Raw genomic sequence first — 14,436 nt, 5'->3', positions numbered from 1 at the left:
TTCCGTCTTCTACGAGCCGGCTTCCAAGAATTCAGCATCGCCCATATACCCAGGGCTAGGAATGTGCGTGCAGACTCTCTCGTCAAGGAGGCGAGAAACAGCGGTGTTCTTTTTTCCCATATAGATCAGACCCAGCCGGACAGAGCGCTTCTTAGGAACGCCTCAAGACCGACTACCACTTGATCTAATAAGTTGGAAGCTGACAAAAAAAACTAGTAAATATTTAGAAAGTTATATATTTAAATCGTAATTTGAGAAATTTAAATATGTGACTTCCAAAATATTTACTAGTTAATTTTGACTAATAAGTCAATTTTGTATTGGTTGATTACGAGTTTTAGTTTTGTAACGTTTATTTATCTATTTATATGCGTACAATCGTATAGACGATAAAATTAATGTGCCAAAAAAGAAGTATTTGTTCTTAAAACTGTAATTAAAATACATATTTACATCTTACTAAAGAAAATGTATGGGTTCAGGAATCTACAATTTTTAATCTTATTAAGATTTTGAAGTTATTTCACATGCCATTAAATTAAAAAGTTTATTATCAAACAACTAATTTTGTTTCTATATGTGGATGGGTTATTTTTCACAGTAATAGTAGAGATGCATTCAAAACTAATCATCTTGCAATGAACCATAGGCTTCTGACATTGGGTCTACTCTGGCCTTGAAGGCCCATTAAGTAAAACTATTTTGATCGAGAATGACAAAAGCATGCACGACAAAGTCAACTTGAATCGGCGCCGTTCTTTTCACCGGCTCTTCTCTGCACCCTCTCTCTCCTTCAATGAAGGTTAATATTTTCTCACGGTTTCTCCTCTGAGACTACGAGAGAAGCGTCGACGGAGATTTCGTCTGCCCTCAAGGCTCTATCTACTTCTTCCATCGCTGTCTAACGTAGTTTTTGTGTATCTTGAGGTGCACGTTTGAATTCGATTGATCCAATAATGTCCACATACTTAGGGTTCCATTGGGGAGAGACTGAGTAAGATGTGTTCTTCCTCGAGAAATTGTTGTAAACTCTGTCTTGTCTTTTTGTTATTACATATTATTGATTTTTTTTTGTTTGGACATCAAGTATGTTTTGGTTATAGCTTGATATGAACTGGCAGATAAAGTCCTGTTACTACAATAATGTATCTTCAAATTTCTGAATAATAAATATCATAATCAATAAAACCAGCCTTGTCGATAGTTATGACTCACACTAGTTTAATTAGAGGATAATAAAAAAATGTTTAAGCCCGTCTCATAAAATTATGAAACAGATCAGCACGTCTTTGCTTGTGTTAGCCTTTCTCTTGAATGTCCTTAGTCATTGATTTTGTTTCCACATGAGAAGTTAGCTGATGTATAGTACTAATGGCGTCTTTTCTACGAGTTATTGGTAAGTTGATGTGTTAGCTCTTCTTTTTGTGATCTTGTTTGATAATTAATGGAGTAACACATTCAAACATTCACATTTAGATTCTACATTGATCATTAATAGTCAAACTATGTTCATCATGTTGGCTTAGATGTTCAATGCCTTTGCTTGTATATGTTGGTTTATTGATTTTTTTATTTTATCAATCAGTTCTATCATGGGCTTTTACTGTTGCGTGGTTTACCCTGTGGATGTTAATGATATACTTGACGAAGGAGATGAAGCTCAAGTTCACGGATGCAGCTGCAATTGTGAATGTGTTTGCTGGTGTATCAGCCGTTGCTCATCTAGGCATGCAGTTCTTAGTTGATGCATTTATCGGTCACTTTTGGATGCTCTGCCTCTCTACCTTTGCATTCAGTTTCGTAAGACCTTACACCTCCTCTCAGCTTTGGTTTTTTTAGTATTATTTTGCTCTTATGCCTCTATGGTGTTTAGGGTTTCGGGTTCTTGGCAATATCAGCATCACCAATAATCTCTGGTGAAGGACAAAAGGGGCTGTTCTACGTTGCCCTAACTGTCATATCTGTTGGTATATTTGGACGGTCCATCTCGTTGGGAGTTTTTACAGAGGACCAACTTGAAGACAGTAGTGGGAATAATGGGAATCCAGCCATGCTCACTAGCTTTGTCATTGGAAACGTTGGGAACTTTGTGTTCCCTTTACTTGCTGCTGTTGCACTTCCTCAGATAAGTCCATGGTTTGTAAGATTCGCAGTCCCTGCTGGCTGCGAGGTCTTAGCAATGCTGATCTTTCTCTCTGGTGCTTGTTCATACAAACGGGAAAGACCTAGTGGGAGCCCTTTGACAACAATGTTCCGGGTCTTTGCGGCTTCTGCTTCCAAAATGTCTAATGGATACCCTAACAATTCAAACCACCTCTATGAAGATACCGAGTGTGGTCTTGATATGAAGTCCCACACAAGTAGCTTGAGGTTAATTTGATATTTAACGACTTAGCTTTTGTGTTGTTTATGTATGTAGTAGTTCTTGAATCTTGATTTGTCAAAACTCAGGGGCTTGGACAGAGCTGCGATGATACTCCAAACCGAGCCCTTGGAACAGCAGAAGGAAAACAGATGGAGACTCTGTAGGGTTACAGAAGTGGAGCAAACCAAAAGCGTGATCCGCACGGTTCCATTGTTCGCGACATCTCTTATCTCCGGGATTGTTTTCTCTCTTGGTAACACTTTCTTCCTCGAGCAAGCAAACCATTTGGACTCCAAGTTCGGATCTTGGAACCTCCCTCTCCCACTCCTCTTACTCTTTAGCGAGGCTGCAAGGCTAGGCTCTCGAGAACTATGCGTCATGGCTGCAAAACGTAACGCCCAAGCACCAAAACAAAACAAAACACCATATGGTATACCAGTCTCCATCATCCTATCGGTATTCTGCTGCGCCATTGCTGCTCATGTTGAGTCCATGAGGCTCAAAGTGGTTAGAACTCGAGAGACCGTTCCCATGAGTGTGTTCTGGCTGCTCCCACAGTACGTTCTTCTTGGTTCAATTACAGGAATCTATGAAAACAGCTTTGCGCTTCACCTAGAAGAAACAGTCCCTGAAGAGTTGAGTCAGTACATGGTTTTATTTAATGTGGGTGTGTGTGGGGTTGGGATCATGAGTAATATTGCTCTTGTTAGTGTGGTGGGTAGAGTAAGCGGAGGCAAATGGTTTCAAGACACAATAGACAAGAGCAGGTTGGACAATTATTATTGGGTGTTAGCAGTTTTGAGCATGTTCAACCTTTTGTTGTATTTCTCTGTAACTTATAGGTACACAAAGTGTTACAAGAAGGATGGTGGAGCACAGATCGATAAACGATAGATTCTTGTGTGCTTCTGAATTTCATTTGCATGTCCTAATAGGCCTTAGATGTGGTGACTATGTTGTGGCTTTGTAAAAACAAACGGCAAGTTGTGTTGCTCATTCTTGTGTAAAGTAAACGGCATGATGTGTTAATAGTTTGACAAGTGATCACATGCCTTCTATCTTCTTGATTTGAGGTGTCATCACTATGAAACATTTAATAGAATCAGAAGTTCTCAACACCATATTCTATGCTACACCAGTCACCTCTTCATCCCAAGTTCTCAACCAGTGTAAGAATGCAACAATATTGAAGAGGCAACTAAACCTCTTGGCACATAGATAAACCAATAGTAACTTTGTTGGTTTATCTATGAGTGTGACAAGACTAAGTTTAGAATTAATCCAATAAACCTTCGATGACTATTAAGAAACAAAATAAAGCATGTTATGGCTTAACATGTGGAAAATCAAATCAAATCTAACATCATGGAAGTGAGATTGCAAGAATAATTAGGAATTAGTGGTCTTGCTTCAAAATCAAATTTGCAATCATATGGAGATACTCATAAAAAAAAAAAATACTTATCGTATTACTTACCAAAGTCATCAAAATGGAACCCACCAAACATCAATTTAAAGAACAAATTCATCAATAATTTGAAAAAAAAATCAATGTTTAAAAAGTAATTAAAATGCATCTATATTTCTGTCTGTACACATTAGGCTTCTAATAGCGATATATTGGTCGAGGAATATGCACAATTTTTATTACTAGGATTTTCACAATAGGTTATTGAGTAATGTAAGAAAAATATAGATCAATTCACGCATTACTAATTAATTATGAATGGGATTAATCCACTCTACTGCAAGCTATTCGATCTGTTTCTTAAAAAGTATAACTTCGATATTTTTATACATTAAGAAAATAATTGAACTGCATATATGTTTTTATTTATTACATTTATTAGACTAATTGTTTTTTTTAAGTAAAGTATTTAAAGATCAATATGGTTTGAAATTCATATTAAGTGATAATTAATATAATTAATATTGAAATAACACTTTTTGTGTAATAAAAATGTTAAAATTATGATATTTTAAAAATACAGATGGAGAGTATAAGTTAAGAAAAAAAGACTTATGATAATTCACGTAAAGTCCCAAGATAAGGCTATAAAATTGGCAACTTGGTGTGGAACAAAAGCATATCAATCATTATGACTTTTTGTTTATGGTGTTCTTTAGGCTCTCAATAGATTCTCATTCTCTTGTCAACTTCTAGCTTAGAAAATTATTTTGAATAAAATAATTAGGAAAACATCTATACTATTAAAGTACAAGCACATTTGAATTTTTACTCTGTTTACCCCTATTAAAGAGGCTTTCTTTTGTATTCATTAATGACATTTTAGACATTTTGCATTGTTTTCTTTTTTAATTGTTTTTGGTTTGTCATTAACCACCGGTTTTCTAATTCAATTTTGGTATGTGATTATTCTGTGTTTGATACTGCATCATTTTAATATTTTTCCAACCGGACATGTTTGAAACTGTATCGTTTTTTCTCAAACTATTTAATGGTTTGGTTTTAAACCGTTTTTTCCTAAATATAATCCCAACTATCTAACAAAAATTATTTATAAAAAATAAAAATTGTTTATTGGTTCAACCAGTGGTTCAACCGCAGGTCTCAATCGAATTTCAAAACACCGATCAAAACTATAAAACTGTTATATTGATTTATATTTAAAATATCTAATTCAAAATTAAAAACCTAAAAATACATGTATAATATAGTTTTACCGAACATAAATCTGGATATAAAATACATATATGAAACAGATTATATAAATACGTATACAAGACGGATTATATAAATGTGATTATATAAAATTTTCACCAAACATAAACCCGCGTTTTGAAAGCGCGGGTCAAAATCTAGTCTATTCTATTAAAACAGAAGTACACTTTAAAAATATCCCTTAGTTTTTAGTATTATTTACAATGATATGCCACTGAGCATTTAATTAATCTTCCTATATTAATGCTTGTCTTTTTCAGTTATTTAATGTGTGTTTCCTAAACATTATTTGTCTTTTTTTGTTTAATTAATGTATTTCTAAAATCAAATTCTATTTTTAATGTGTGTTACCTTTTATGATTTTTTGTCTTTTCTGTTTAATTAATACATTTAAAATCGAATTCGAAATAAAAAAGTTTGGCAACACTAAATAATAAACCTAACTTATATTATTCATTGTTTTTTTCCTATTTTCTTATATATGTGTGTGTGTTTAGAAATAATAAATAAACATAGCTTTAAATATTTTATTATTTATTAGTAATAACTAAAAATAAAAGTCACATTAAGACAATCATTTATATAATATATAAATATATTGTGTCACATATATTTTCATATAAATAACACCACAATGTAAGTTCAGTATGATAAATGTTGAAAATATAAAATATATAACACCATATATTTTAAATAATATATACAACAATTTTATTTATCATAAATTTTGATCCATAAAAAAATACATTTGTACGGATATATTGGGTCATATTCTAAAAGTATGGATTATACAATTGATGGGTTATAAACAAAATAAAATTACTCAATATAAATTCCAAATTATTATGTTTAAAAATGTCATATCTATCTTATTAAAGTATAAGTACTTTAAACTTTTGTTTGGTAACAGGGATAGGAGTCTTTAAAAAAATTTAATTTTGTTTGGTAACAAAGATAGTAGAGAATTTTGTATTTTCCTTATTTAGATGATAGATTTAAGTATTTAATGTCTTTTTCTAATTTAAATGATAGATTTCTTTAATAGAATGAATCTTAACCAAAATAAATTTTCTAATAGATTTTTTTGTTAACATTTAATATTTTTCAATATTTATCAATAAAAATAATAAAATAAAAATCACACATCAAAATCAATTTATATATCATATAGATAAAATATAAAATGTTTTATTTATAAATTGTTAGTATAACACTTTTATAATATAAGTCCAATTAGTTATAAATATCAGATTTTTATATGATACACTGTGATATAATAGACGATTAAAATCACATAATATAATTATTTAAAGTAATATATAAAATTTTTGTTTTAAAATGTTATACTAACAATTATGTAATACATATTAATTTACACTCATATATATATATATTATCATTAGAACAAAGAAAAAAATTGAAGTGAAAGCAAATATTTATACGGCCACGGGTCAAACAATAGAAATAAACAACAATGGCGTAAGATTTTTTTTTAACAAATTTATTTTAATTTCAAATATGTTTATATATTTTATGTATTTAAAAATTATTTTATTTGTTATTAAGAATGCTAAGATTTTGGAATTAGAAAAAATTATGACCCATCTCTATATTATTTTAGTTAGGAATTTAAAATTTATATCAAAATATTTTTTTAAAATTTTAATTTTTATTATAACTACAAATGTTAATTTTCAATCTAAATTTATGTTTAAATATTACAAATATATCATTTATAAATAAAAAATTAAAAACATAAATTAAATATCCGCCCGGTTGGACGGGTCAAGATCTAGTATTAATTAAAAACCAACACAAAACCATGTTTCGATTAGAGATTTGCCAACACAACAAGTTGTAAAATATTTTAGATTAAAGAAATGGAAATCCTACTTTACATATAAACTTTAACTTTATATTCCTAAATATATAATTAGTTCCAAGCTACCGCACCCATTTAAAACTTAGTTTTATCTCATGAAAAAAATCGGTTCTAAAAAATAGATTACATGATATTAAACTTTTTTTTTTGGTAACTTATGATATTAAACTTTGTCCTACAGGAATTGGAATATATGGTTTTACGGGTTAGTTTTGCTTTATTTTCTTTAATTTTACATTTTACGCATTCTATCTAATTTTAGTCTCTATATGCTTCAATAAGGCAGAGCTTATCAATTGCAAAACATCTAATAAAGCGGAATAACTATAATTATAAATTATTTATTACTGAAAAAAATCCATCAATAGTGGACAAAAATTGTAAATACATGACACAACAAATCACACTTGACACGACATAGAAAATTGTAATAAGCAAATTGAGCTCACAAGAGTTCCAAATCACAAAAACACGACGAAAATAAAAGCCTCGTTAATTTGCTGAAATGCTCGTTAAATTAACCACAAAAATAAACAAAAAATATTTCGAAAAGAAACATGAGAGCAGTATTTTTGTATATGCACGCCGATCAATAAAAACAAAAGAGTAAAAAATTATTAATCATTATTAACTCGGTAACCTCCCCGAGATCTTCACCTTGTGCTACATTTGGAGATATGCATTGTACGATTCAAATTGCGATGCGTTTAGAAAACTTTGCTCCTGCAGTTTTGCCATATACGGCGTTGACGACATTCCAAGGAGCGTTTCTTGAAACGCGTTTTGATTGTAAAACGCAGCTGAAGTTTCATCATATATCGTTTGACCTTCCCATTGATCAGATGCCTCTCGCTGGCTTCCTCCTAGTGACGGGGGTGAACATGGAGCGTTTGCGGTTGAGGTATCAGCTGCACCTGTATCAGGAGAGTCAGGAACGTTGACGGTGGTGATATCATGGATGCTTGATCGGCGTTTGTCTTTGCCGCCGTTGACTTGTCTGATGAAATACTTCTGAGCGTGACTAGCTACTTGTGTTGGCGTCCGTGTGGTCACGAAGTTTCGAGCTATGTTTCTCCAATCACCTTTTCCATATTTCTTCAGACCAATCAGAAATTGTCTGCGTATTCATTAAATCAAACGAAACAATATAACAAATTACAACACTAAGTCACTTAATCACAGACATTAACTTCATATAAGAACAAGTTGAAAAAAGGAAAAAAAAATTCATATAAGAAGAAAATCATTTACCGTGTTTATAGCAATGGTTAATGTGCCATTAATATGTATGATGTGAGGTGCGTGAATGTAAAACAGTTAACCGCACCAAGATCCAGTTAAATCAACTTCACACATCAAATGCATACAAGAAAAGAAGCAAGTTTATCTGCTCTGTATATTAGTTAATTTACCCATGGATTCATGATCTCCAAAGATGAAAAAAACTGTGTTAAATCAATGTTTTATTCTAAATGTCGTTGAAGTTTATAAATAATAAGTTTGGAAAGTCATTCATAGATGTAAATAGATATTATTTTGTAATCTGTTTAACAAAAGTCGTTTTAGAGTTATACAAACAAAAGTAACACTAAAATAATTATTTTGTAAAAGTAAATCTAAAGGAATATAAACATGGATGATAAAGTGTTACAGAAAAAAAAAACATGTATGATACAACTACTATGTAATGGGCGCCTATGCCTGTCTCTCTGTCTCTAAACCAAATACGTAACGTACGCACTAAGGATGCATTTTGTGTGTTGGTGGATGACTGTATTGTCTTGATTAACTATAGGATATAAATATTTATATGACCATAGTTATAATGCGTATCTTTATACGTATATATATATATACATAAACACGTTTCCAAGAAAAAGACGTACGTAACGTATGTGCAGGGTCCAAATCTAGCATTGATGTATACAAATGGTAAGATTCATTGTGTACCTGTGTTCTTCTTCTGTCCATGGAACGCCTTTCTTCCTTTCATGCTCCGCTGTTCTCGCGGCGGATCCTCTCTTTCCTCCGGCGGCGGCGAAGTAATATCCGTTCATGTTGAACCCATTGTTCCCGGCGTCGTAGCCTCCCCAATCTAGTGTGAATGAATCGGAGGCGTAACCAGGGATCGGGATAAGACCAGCTTCGATGTCGCTGACGTCTTCCTCTAGTTCTCTGTATTGTTTGATCACATCTCCGACTGTTTTGCCGGGGAGCATAGCTGCGACTTTGAACCATCTGTCGGGCGTGTCTTTGTCGTAAAAGGCTAAAGCGTTTTCGAACTTCTTGTTTTCTTCAGCTGTCCACTTGGTTCCTCTGTTCTCTTGGAACAACCAGTTTGATGTCTCTATGTATGTTGCTGGTGACATAACTTCGAGTCCTCTGCTCATCTTCTTCTTTTTTTCAACGGTTCTTGATTGAATTTAAAGAACAAAGAACAGAGGTTTTGATTGTGTAATAATGGTGGAACTCAGAGAGAGGTGAGAGAGAGTTGGGGACTTTAATCTATGGAGATGGCATTTTTCAAAAGGAATCTGTGAGAGAAAGAGAGATGATAAGCATCTAATAAGATAAGAGAATCTAAAGGAGGAGAGAACAAGAAGAGATGCTCTTTCCAGACTCTAAGGGTAAGAAGAAGATTAAAGATTCTGTTTCTGAGTGTTGTTGTTGTCTGAACGATAAACACCTTTTACCAAAACTAGTTTCTTATTGCTAGATCCGAATCCAGAGAAGATAAATAAATGAAGAAAAACAGAAGATCTCACATGAAAGCAATGGAGAAACTCAGGTGGGTTGAGAATAAAGATGATATAGTGAACAAATCTCAAACCTTTTCTTCTTCTTTCTCCCAAACTCTCAAGTTGAGAAGGGAAGAGAGAGAGAGAAGAGATGTATGAAACAGGAATGATCTGAGAGTGAGAGATGAGTTAAAAAGCTGTTGAGCTGTGATTGTCTCTGGCTATTTCCCCTACAAAGTTTTCTGAGCCTTTTAGTTATTATATTTATATAAAGATCTACTAGTTTTTGCAACTTTTTTTTTAATTGCTTGACTGCAATGGAGTACTAAACGTTCTTGGGATAAAAAAAGTTCCTATCTACAGATTTTTTTTTTTCATTTTTCAATATTATGATAAGATAACTTTGTTATTATAGTTTGAAGTTACTTAAACCAAAACTATCTAATGCTATAAGATAAATGTATTTCTCAACATGCGAATAAGTTGTAAAAATGAAAGTTCAGATGATTTTTTTTTTAAATATTATCACAAATTACTACGAATTTTATGATTCTCAAGTCATATTTAATGATGTATAAATCCTGAAATAGTAACATTTTATGTAGTTTTCTTAGGTAAGTATTCCACATCAAGAGAGTATTAGCTATTAGTATAATTCAGTTGAAATTAAAAAGGTGTCATTTCAAAGTGAGATTAGTTGATATCGAACATTCTTTTTAATATTTATTTTCGGAGAACTTTTTGATTCAATCAACCAATAAACACTCGTCATTGTATAGTCTGTGATAGGCCTCCACATAAATATAAGTAAAGGACATGTGTCGTCTTCAAATAGGTGATCACACGTGTAGAGATCTCATTTGTTCTCAAGGAACTTTCTTTATTATTTGTATGCTTTCAGGACCGTTAATTGATTCATTTCTAATCCTATTGGCGATGCAAATAATAATATGATTCACCTAATGGAAGAGATATTTTGCGGCTTAGCTGTTGCTTAATTATAGGCCAAAGACGTTTATAGAAGAACCAATCATAGACTCAGACGAGACACACAAACGAGGAGCAACCTTCATTGGCCAGCAAGATTTAAGGTCGGTTAAAAAGTAAGTATATTAGTAGTTTTCCATGGTGTTAAGTTTTCCATGGTGTTGATATTTTAACCTTTTCGGCACATGAGTTGTTTCTTTGTATATATATTGAGATGCTTTATTTTATTTTCTATGTTTCATAATTTGGTAACAGTATATTTCTGGACCACAGTTATGATAACATAGAAAATTGGAGAATGTGGTTTAATGTATATTTTGAAACTAGGATGCTAGAAAACAGGAAAACATCATTATTCTACTACAAATTATGCTTGTATACAAAGATAGAAACACAAATTTAGTCTCAATCCAAAATACTTAGAATTTTACTGGTAACCACTAAATGAATAATATGAACAAAGATAGAAGATTAACGAGGAACGAAATAATAGAAAAATGTTTGTTTTTATTGTTTTCGGATTTAATAAGAATATTTTTGTTCTATAATTTTTTTAATTAAAAGGAATAAAAAGAATATTGGAAATAAAATAATTCTTTATAAATAATGTCAAATTTAAACAAGGTGAAGAATGCAATATTCTCTCTTGTTTCTTTATTTATCATTTAGATCCTTATACAAACTACAAACTTACACCAATTGGCCTAAAAGCAGATTATTGATCTAATTCTGTTAATAATGTAAATATCCAAAGCGTAATGGTCCTTACTTTGTTACTCAAGATCAAAAATCTATTTCTGAATGCTTTTATTTTAGCCATTATCAATTAAATATGATGGTTATATGTAGTTTAGACTAAATCTTGGAGAACTATATATCAGCGAAGATATTTTATTATAGAATGATGATATCTTGCTTAATTTATTAGTTTAACCATAATCATTTTTAACACCAAGGAAGTAATCAAATCGAATAGTAAGTTGGTTAATGTCATAACTGCGTGCAAAAAGGTAGCAAACTGCGTACATAGTCATGATTATATTCTAACAACATCTAAAATTCAAAATGAAGGTTATTCAATTACTATCTTTGACATAAGATTATCCCAATGTACTAAAGATTATCTTAAGAAATCAAATTAAGTTTAACAGTTATATTCATCAAAATTTGAGATTACATAAAAGAAATTTTTTAGATTACATATGATTTTATTGTGGTTTGTATTTTATTTTGTTTAAGATGGCAGAAGTAAAAGATTTATTTGGAAATAATTGTTATGTGAATTGTCACTGAATAACCTTAGAACAGAGGACACAATAAGAATTTGATAGAACGGAATCAGAATTTGATAGCATAGAGGATTGCGAAAGGGCCACTCCTATAGTACAATATTATAGAAATATAAGAACATCTCCGATATAATCGCAAAAACATCTTAGAACAATTTTTGTAAAGAATATAACAAAAGTTGGAAATACAGGTAAAACCGAAAAGAAAACTAGAAACAGTTCTTTATAGAAATATATTTTTTTGTCTTTTCTTTTACTTTTCTTGAGCATGTCTTTTCTCAAGGTTAACTATTTTTATTAAAGAAAATATTAACTTGTTAGTGTAAATAACTTTAGACGAATTTTCAGCATTGCTCATACCCTAATATTTTCATATTTTAAGTTTATATTATATAGAACATATATTTAAGTTTTGCAATAATTCATTTCAATAGATTGATATAATAATTTTTTGATAAAAATGTAGTTTTCTCACTTTGTTCTCTTTTATTTTATACCTTTTAAAATTTCATCCAAGTACATATATTTATTTATAGATTATAAGATTTATGCATTATTTGAGACACTTAGGAGTGAGATTATATATACTAGTATATATGTCAATTTATATATATAATATACTGAAATGCTTATTGATTCTTCTTTTTTTTTGGGTCAAAGCTTATTGATCCTTCAATTAGAAATTTAGAACCATAGTCTCGTATCATGGGACAACACTTAGGGGGGTGTATTCAACCGAGAGTTTCAGGTGATTTGTATTAAAATGACAAATCTACTGTTATTCAAACATGAATTTTAAAAACTCATTTAAAATCCACTGTTATTGAACTTGACATTTCGTAAAGTACTCTGAAATCCAGTGTTATTGAAAATATTTTAAGTTGTGAGATTTTAAAGTTTTGAGGTGATTTTAGGGTGTTTGGGTGGAGTTTCTTAGTTAAAAAATTAAAACTCAAATCTCATTGTTTTAGGTGATATTCTAGAGTAGTTTAACAAAACCCACCTAAATTTCTGCAACTTATTAAAATCATCTAAAACACCATTAAAAATCAAATCACATCAAATGTTAAATTGAATACATCCCCTTACTTTTATGTGTCAGTAATCAACTTTTATAACAAATAAACATGGTAAATTCTACTATATATAAATGGGTTAGGTAGCTGAAGTGACCACGCCATAACAGACAATAATTCTCAAAAGTTAATTTTATTAATTTGTAGTTAATTAGCGGAATAGTAGTTGAGGTCCTGAGGATTCAATATATTAGTCGAATAATCAAGTTGAGTCTCATACTCATACACTTCGTTTCATGTTGGAGTTTGTATTAGTTTTATGACAGAAAAATGAAACTTAGTTTTTGGTGTATATGATTGTATATGCCTATTATTGAAATTTAGGAGAAAAAGATAAAATATTATTATTAATATTATCGAAATTTAGCAGAAAAAGATAAATATTATTGTTCAATACAACTTAGACTTCAAAAATAATCTCGTCGGTTATGTAAAACATCCTATAATGATAAAAAAGAACCCATGCATCTTTTTTAGTCTAAAAGATTCATGCGAATTCGATATCATCGAAAGAGGCCATGCATAAAGTATATGGAAGATAACTCTATGGAAAACAGACGTTAAAGAAATGAAAAAAATCCCAACTTAGACTTTTAACTTTTAAAATTATGGCCAGTTGGACTCAGATTCATGATTTTTTTTTTTCAGTTTACTCTTCCATGCAAAACTTATAAGTAAGCAAAGAGCCCTCCTTCACAATATATCTAATTCTTTTTTTTGAACATTATATATCTAATTCTAAAATTAGAAGCGCCAGAGAGATTTTCAGTTAAAAAATTCATTAAATTAGGTAATAATTTGATGTTCTCCACATCTACAACTCTTCAAATATCAGAGTTGTTTATGTAAAATGAGAGTTGTTTGTCCACCACTCACACCCAACACATGATTATATATTTTTCTAAGTATTAATAGGGCAATAGAATATTCAGTAAATTTATTGTTTTAAATAGGAGTGGTGCTAGACAATGACTGGTTTTGTTATGAATATTATTATCGTAGAGTAGTTTCCTCAAAGGGAAAGCATCTCTTATTTCCGAATAAGGACACTTTTTCTCCTGAATAATTTATTTTGCCTTTGATATATTAGCGATATATGCAGGCAAGTAAATGTACATTTAATTATATTTTAGATTTTATATTTAATATTGATCTCCGACCTTTATAGGTTTCTTTCCTATATTTTGGTGGTGCAATACTAGGGTTGGACAAAAAATCCGAACCCGAAAAACCGAATCGAACCCGATCCGAAAAAGTAGCACCGAACCCGAACCGAAATTGATTAAATATTCGAACAGATTCAAAATTTCAGTATTTAAAGAACCGAAACCGAACCCGATCCAAACCGAAATATTTTGGGTAACCGAATGTATCCGAAATAAATTTATATACTTAAATATATACATTATTTTTATA

General features: G+C 30.9%; 2 protein-coding genes across 2 annotated transcripts; one reads left to right on the top strand and one right to left on the bottom strand.

Moving 5' to 3' along the window:
* The first annotated feature begins 1,571 nt into the window (after positions 1-1,571).
* On the top strand, positions 1,572-3,398 carry LOC108808771 (protein NRT1/ PTR FAMILY 5.5). Its single transcript, XM_018580873.2, has 3 exons — positions 1,572-1,800; positions 1,874-2,370; positions 2,452-3,398. Exons 1-3 carry the CDS (start codon positions 1,627-1,629, stop codon positions 3,257-3,259), a joined length of 1,479 nt encoding a protein of 492 aa, XP_018436375.2. The 5' UTR covers positions 1,572-1,626; the 3' UTR covers positions 3,260-3,398.
* A 4,028-nt stretch (positions 3,399-7,426) lies between these two features.
* Positions 7,427-9,913, bottom strand: LOC108806058 (transcription factor DIVARICATA). The gene is made up of 2 exons (XM_018578083.2): positions 8,881-9,913; positions 7,427-8,047 (listed from the first exon to the last, which is right to left on the bottom strand). Exons 1-2 carry the CDS (start codon positions 9,318-9,320, stop codon positions 7,594-7,596), a joined length of 894 nt encoding a protein of 297 aa, XP_018433585.1. The 5' UTR covers positions 9,321-9,913; the 3' UTR covers positions 7,427-7,593.
* Positions 9,914-14,436: the final 4,523 nt, after the last annotated feature.

Source organism: Raphanus sativus, chromosome 6 (assembly GCF_000801105.2).
Source record: "Raphanus sativus cultivar WK10039 chromosome 6, ASM80110v3, whole genome shotgun sequence".
Classification (NCBI taxonomy): domain Eukaryota; kingdom Viridiplantae; phylum Streptophyta; class Magnoliopsida; order Brassicales; family Brassicaceae; genus Raphanus; species Raphanus sativus.
Note: the sequence above shows the minus strand (reverse complement) of the source record. Positions and strands in the feature narration are given on the sequence as shown.

Bases quoted from the DNA above. Each gene is read 5' to 3' on its own strand.
- LOC108806058 (XM_018578083.2), bottom strand. From the start codon at position 9,320: ATGAGCAGAGGACTCGAAGTTATGTCACCAGCAACATACATAGAGACA. The intron at 8,048-8,880 runs GTACACAATGAA...ATGAATACGCAG, and splicing joins TGGACAGAAGAAGAACACAG to ACAATTTCTGATTGGTCTGA.
- LOC108808771 (XM_018580873.2), top strand. From the start codon at position 1,627: ATGTTAATGATATACTTGACGAAGGAGATGAAGCTCAAGTTCACGGAT. The intron at 1,801-1,873 runs GTAAGACCTTAC...TATGGTGTTTAG, and splicing joins CTACCTTTGCATTCAGTTTC to GGTTTCGGGTTCTTGGCAAT. The intron at 2,371-2,451 runs GTTAATTTGATA...GTCAAAACTCAG, and splicing joins TCCCACACAAGTAGCTTGAG to GGGCTTGGACAGAGCTGCGA.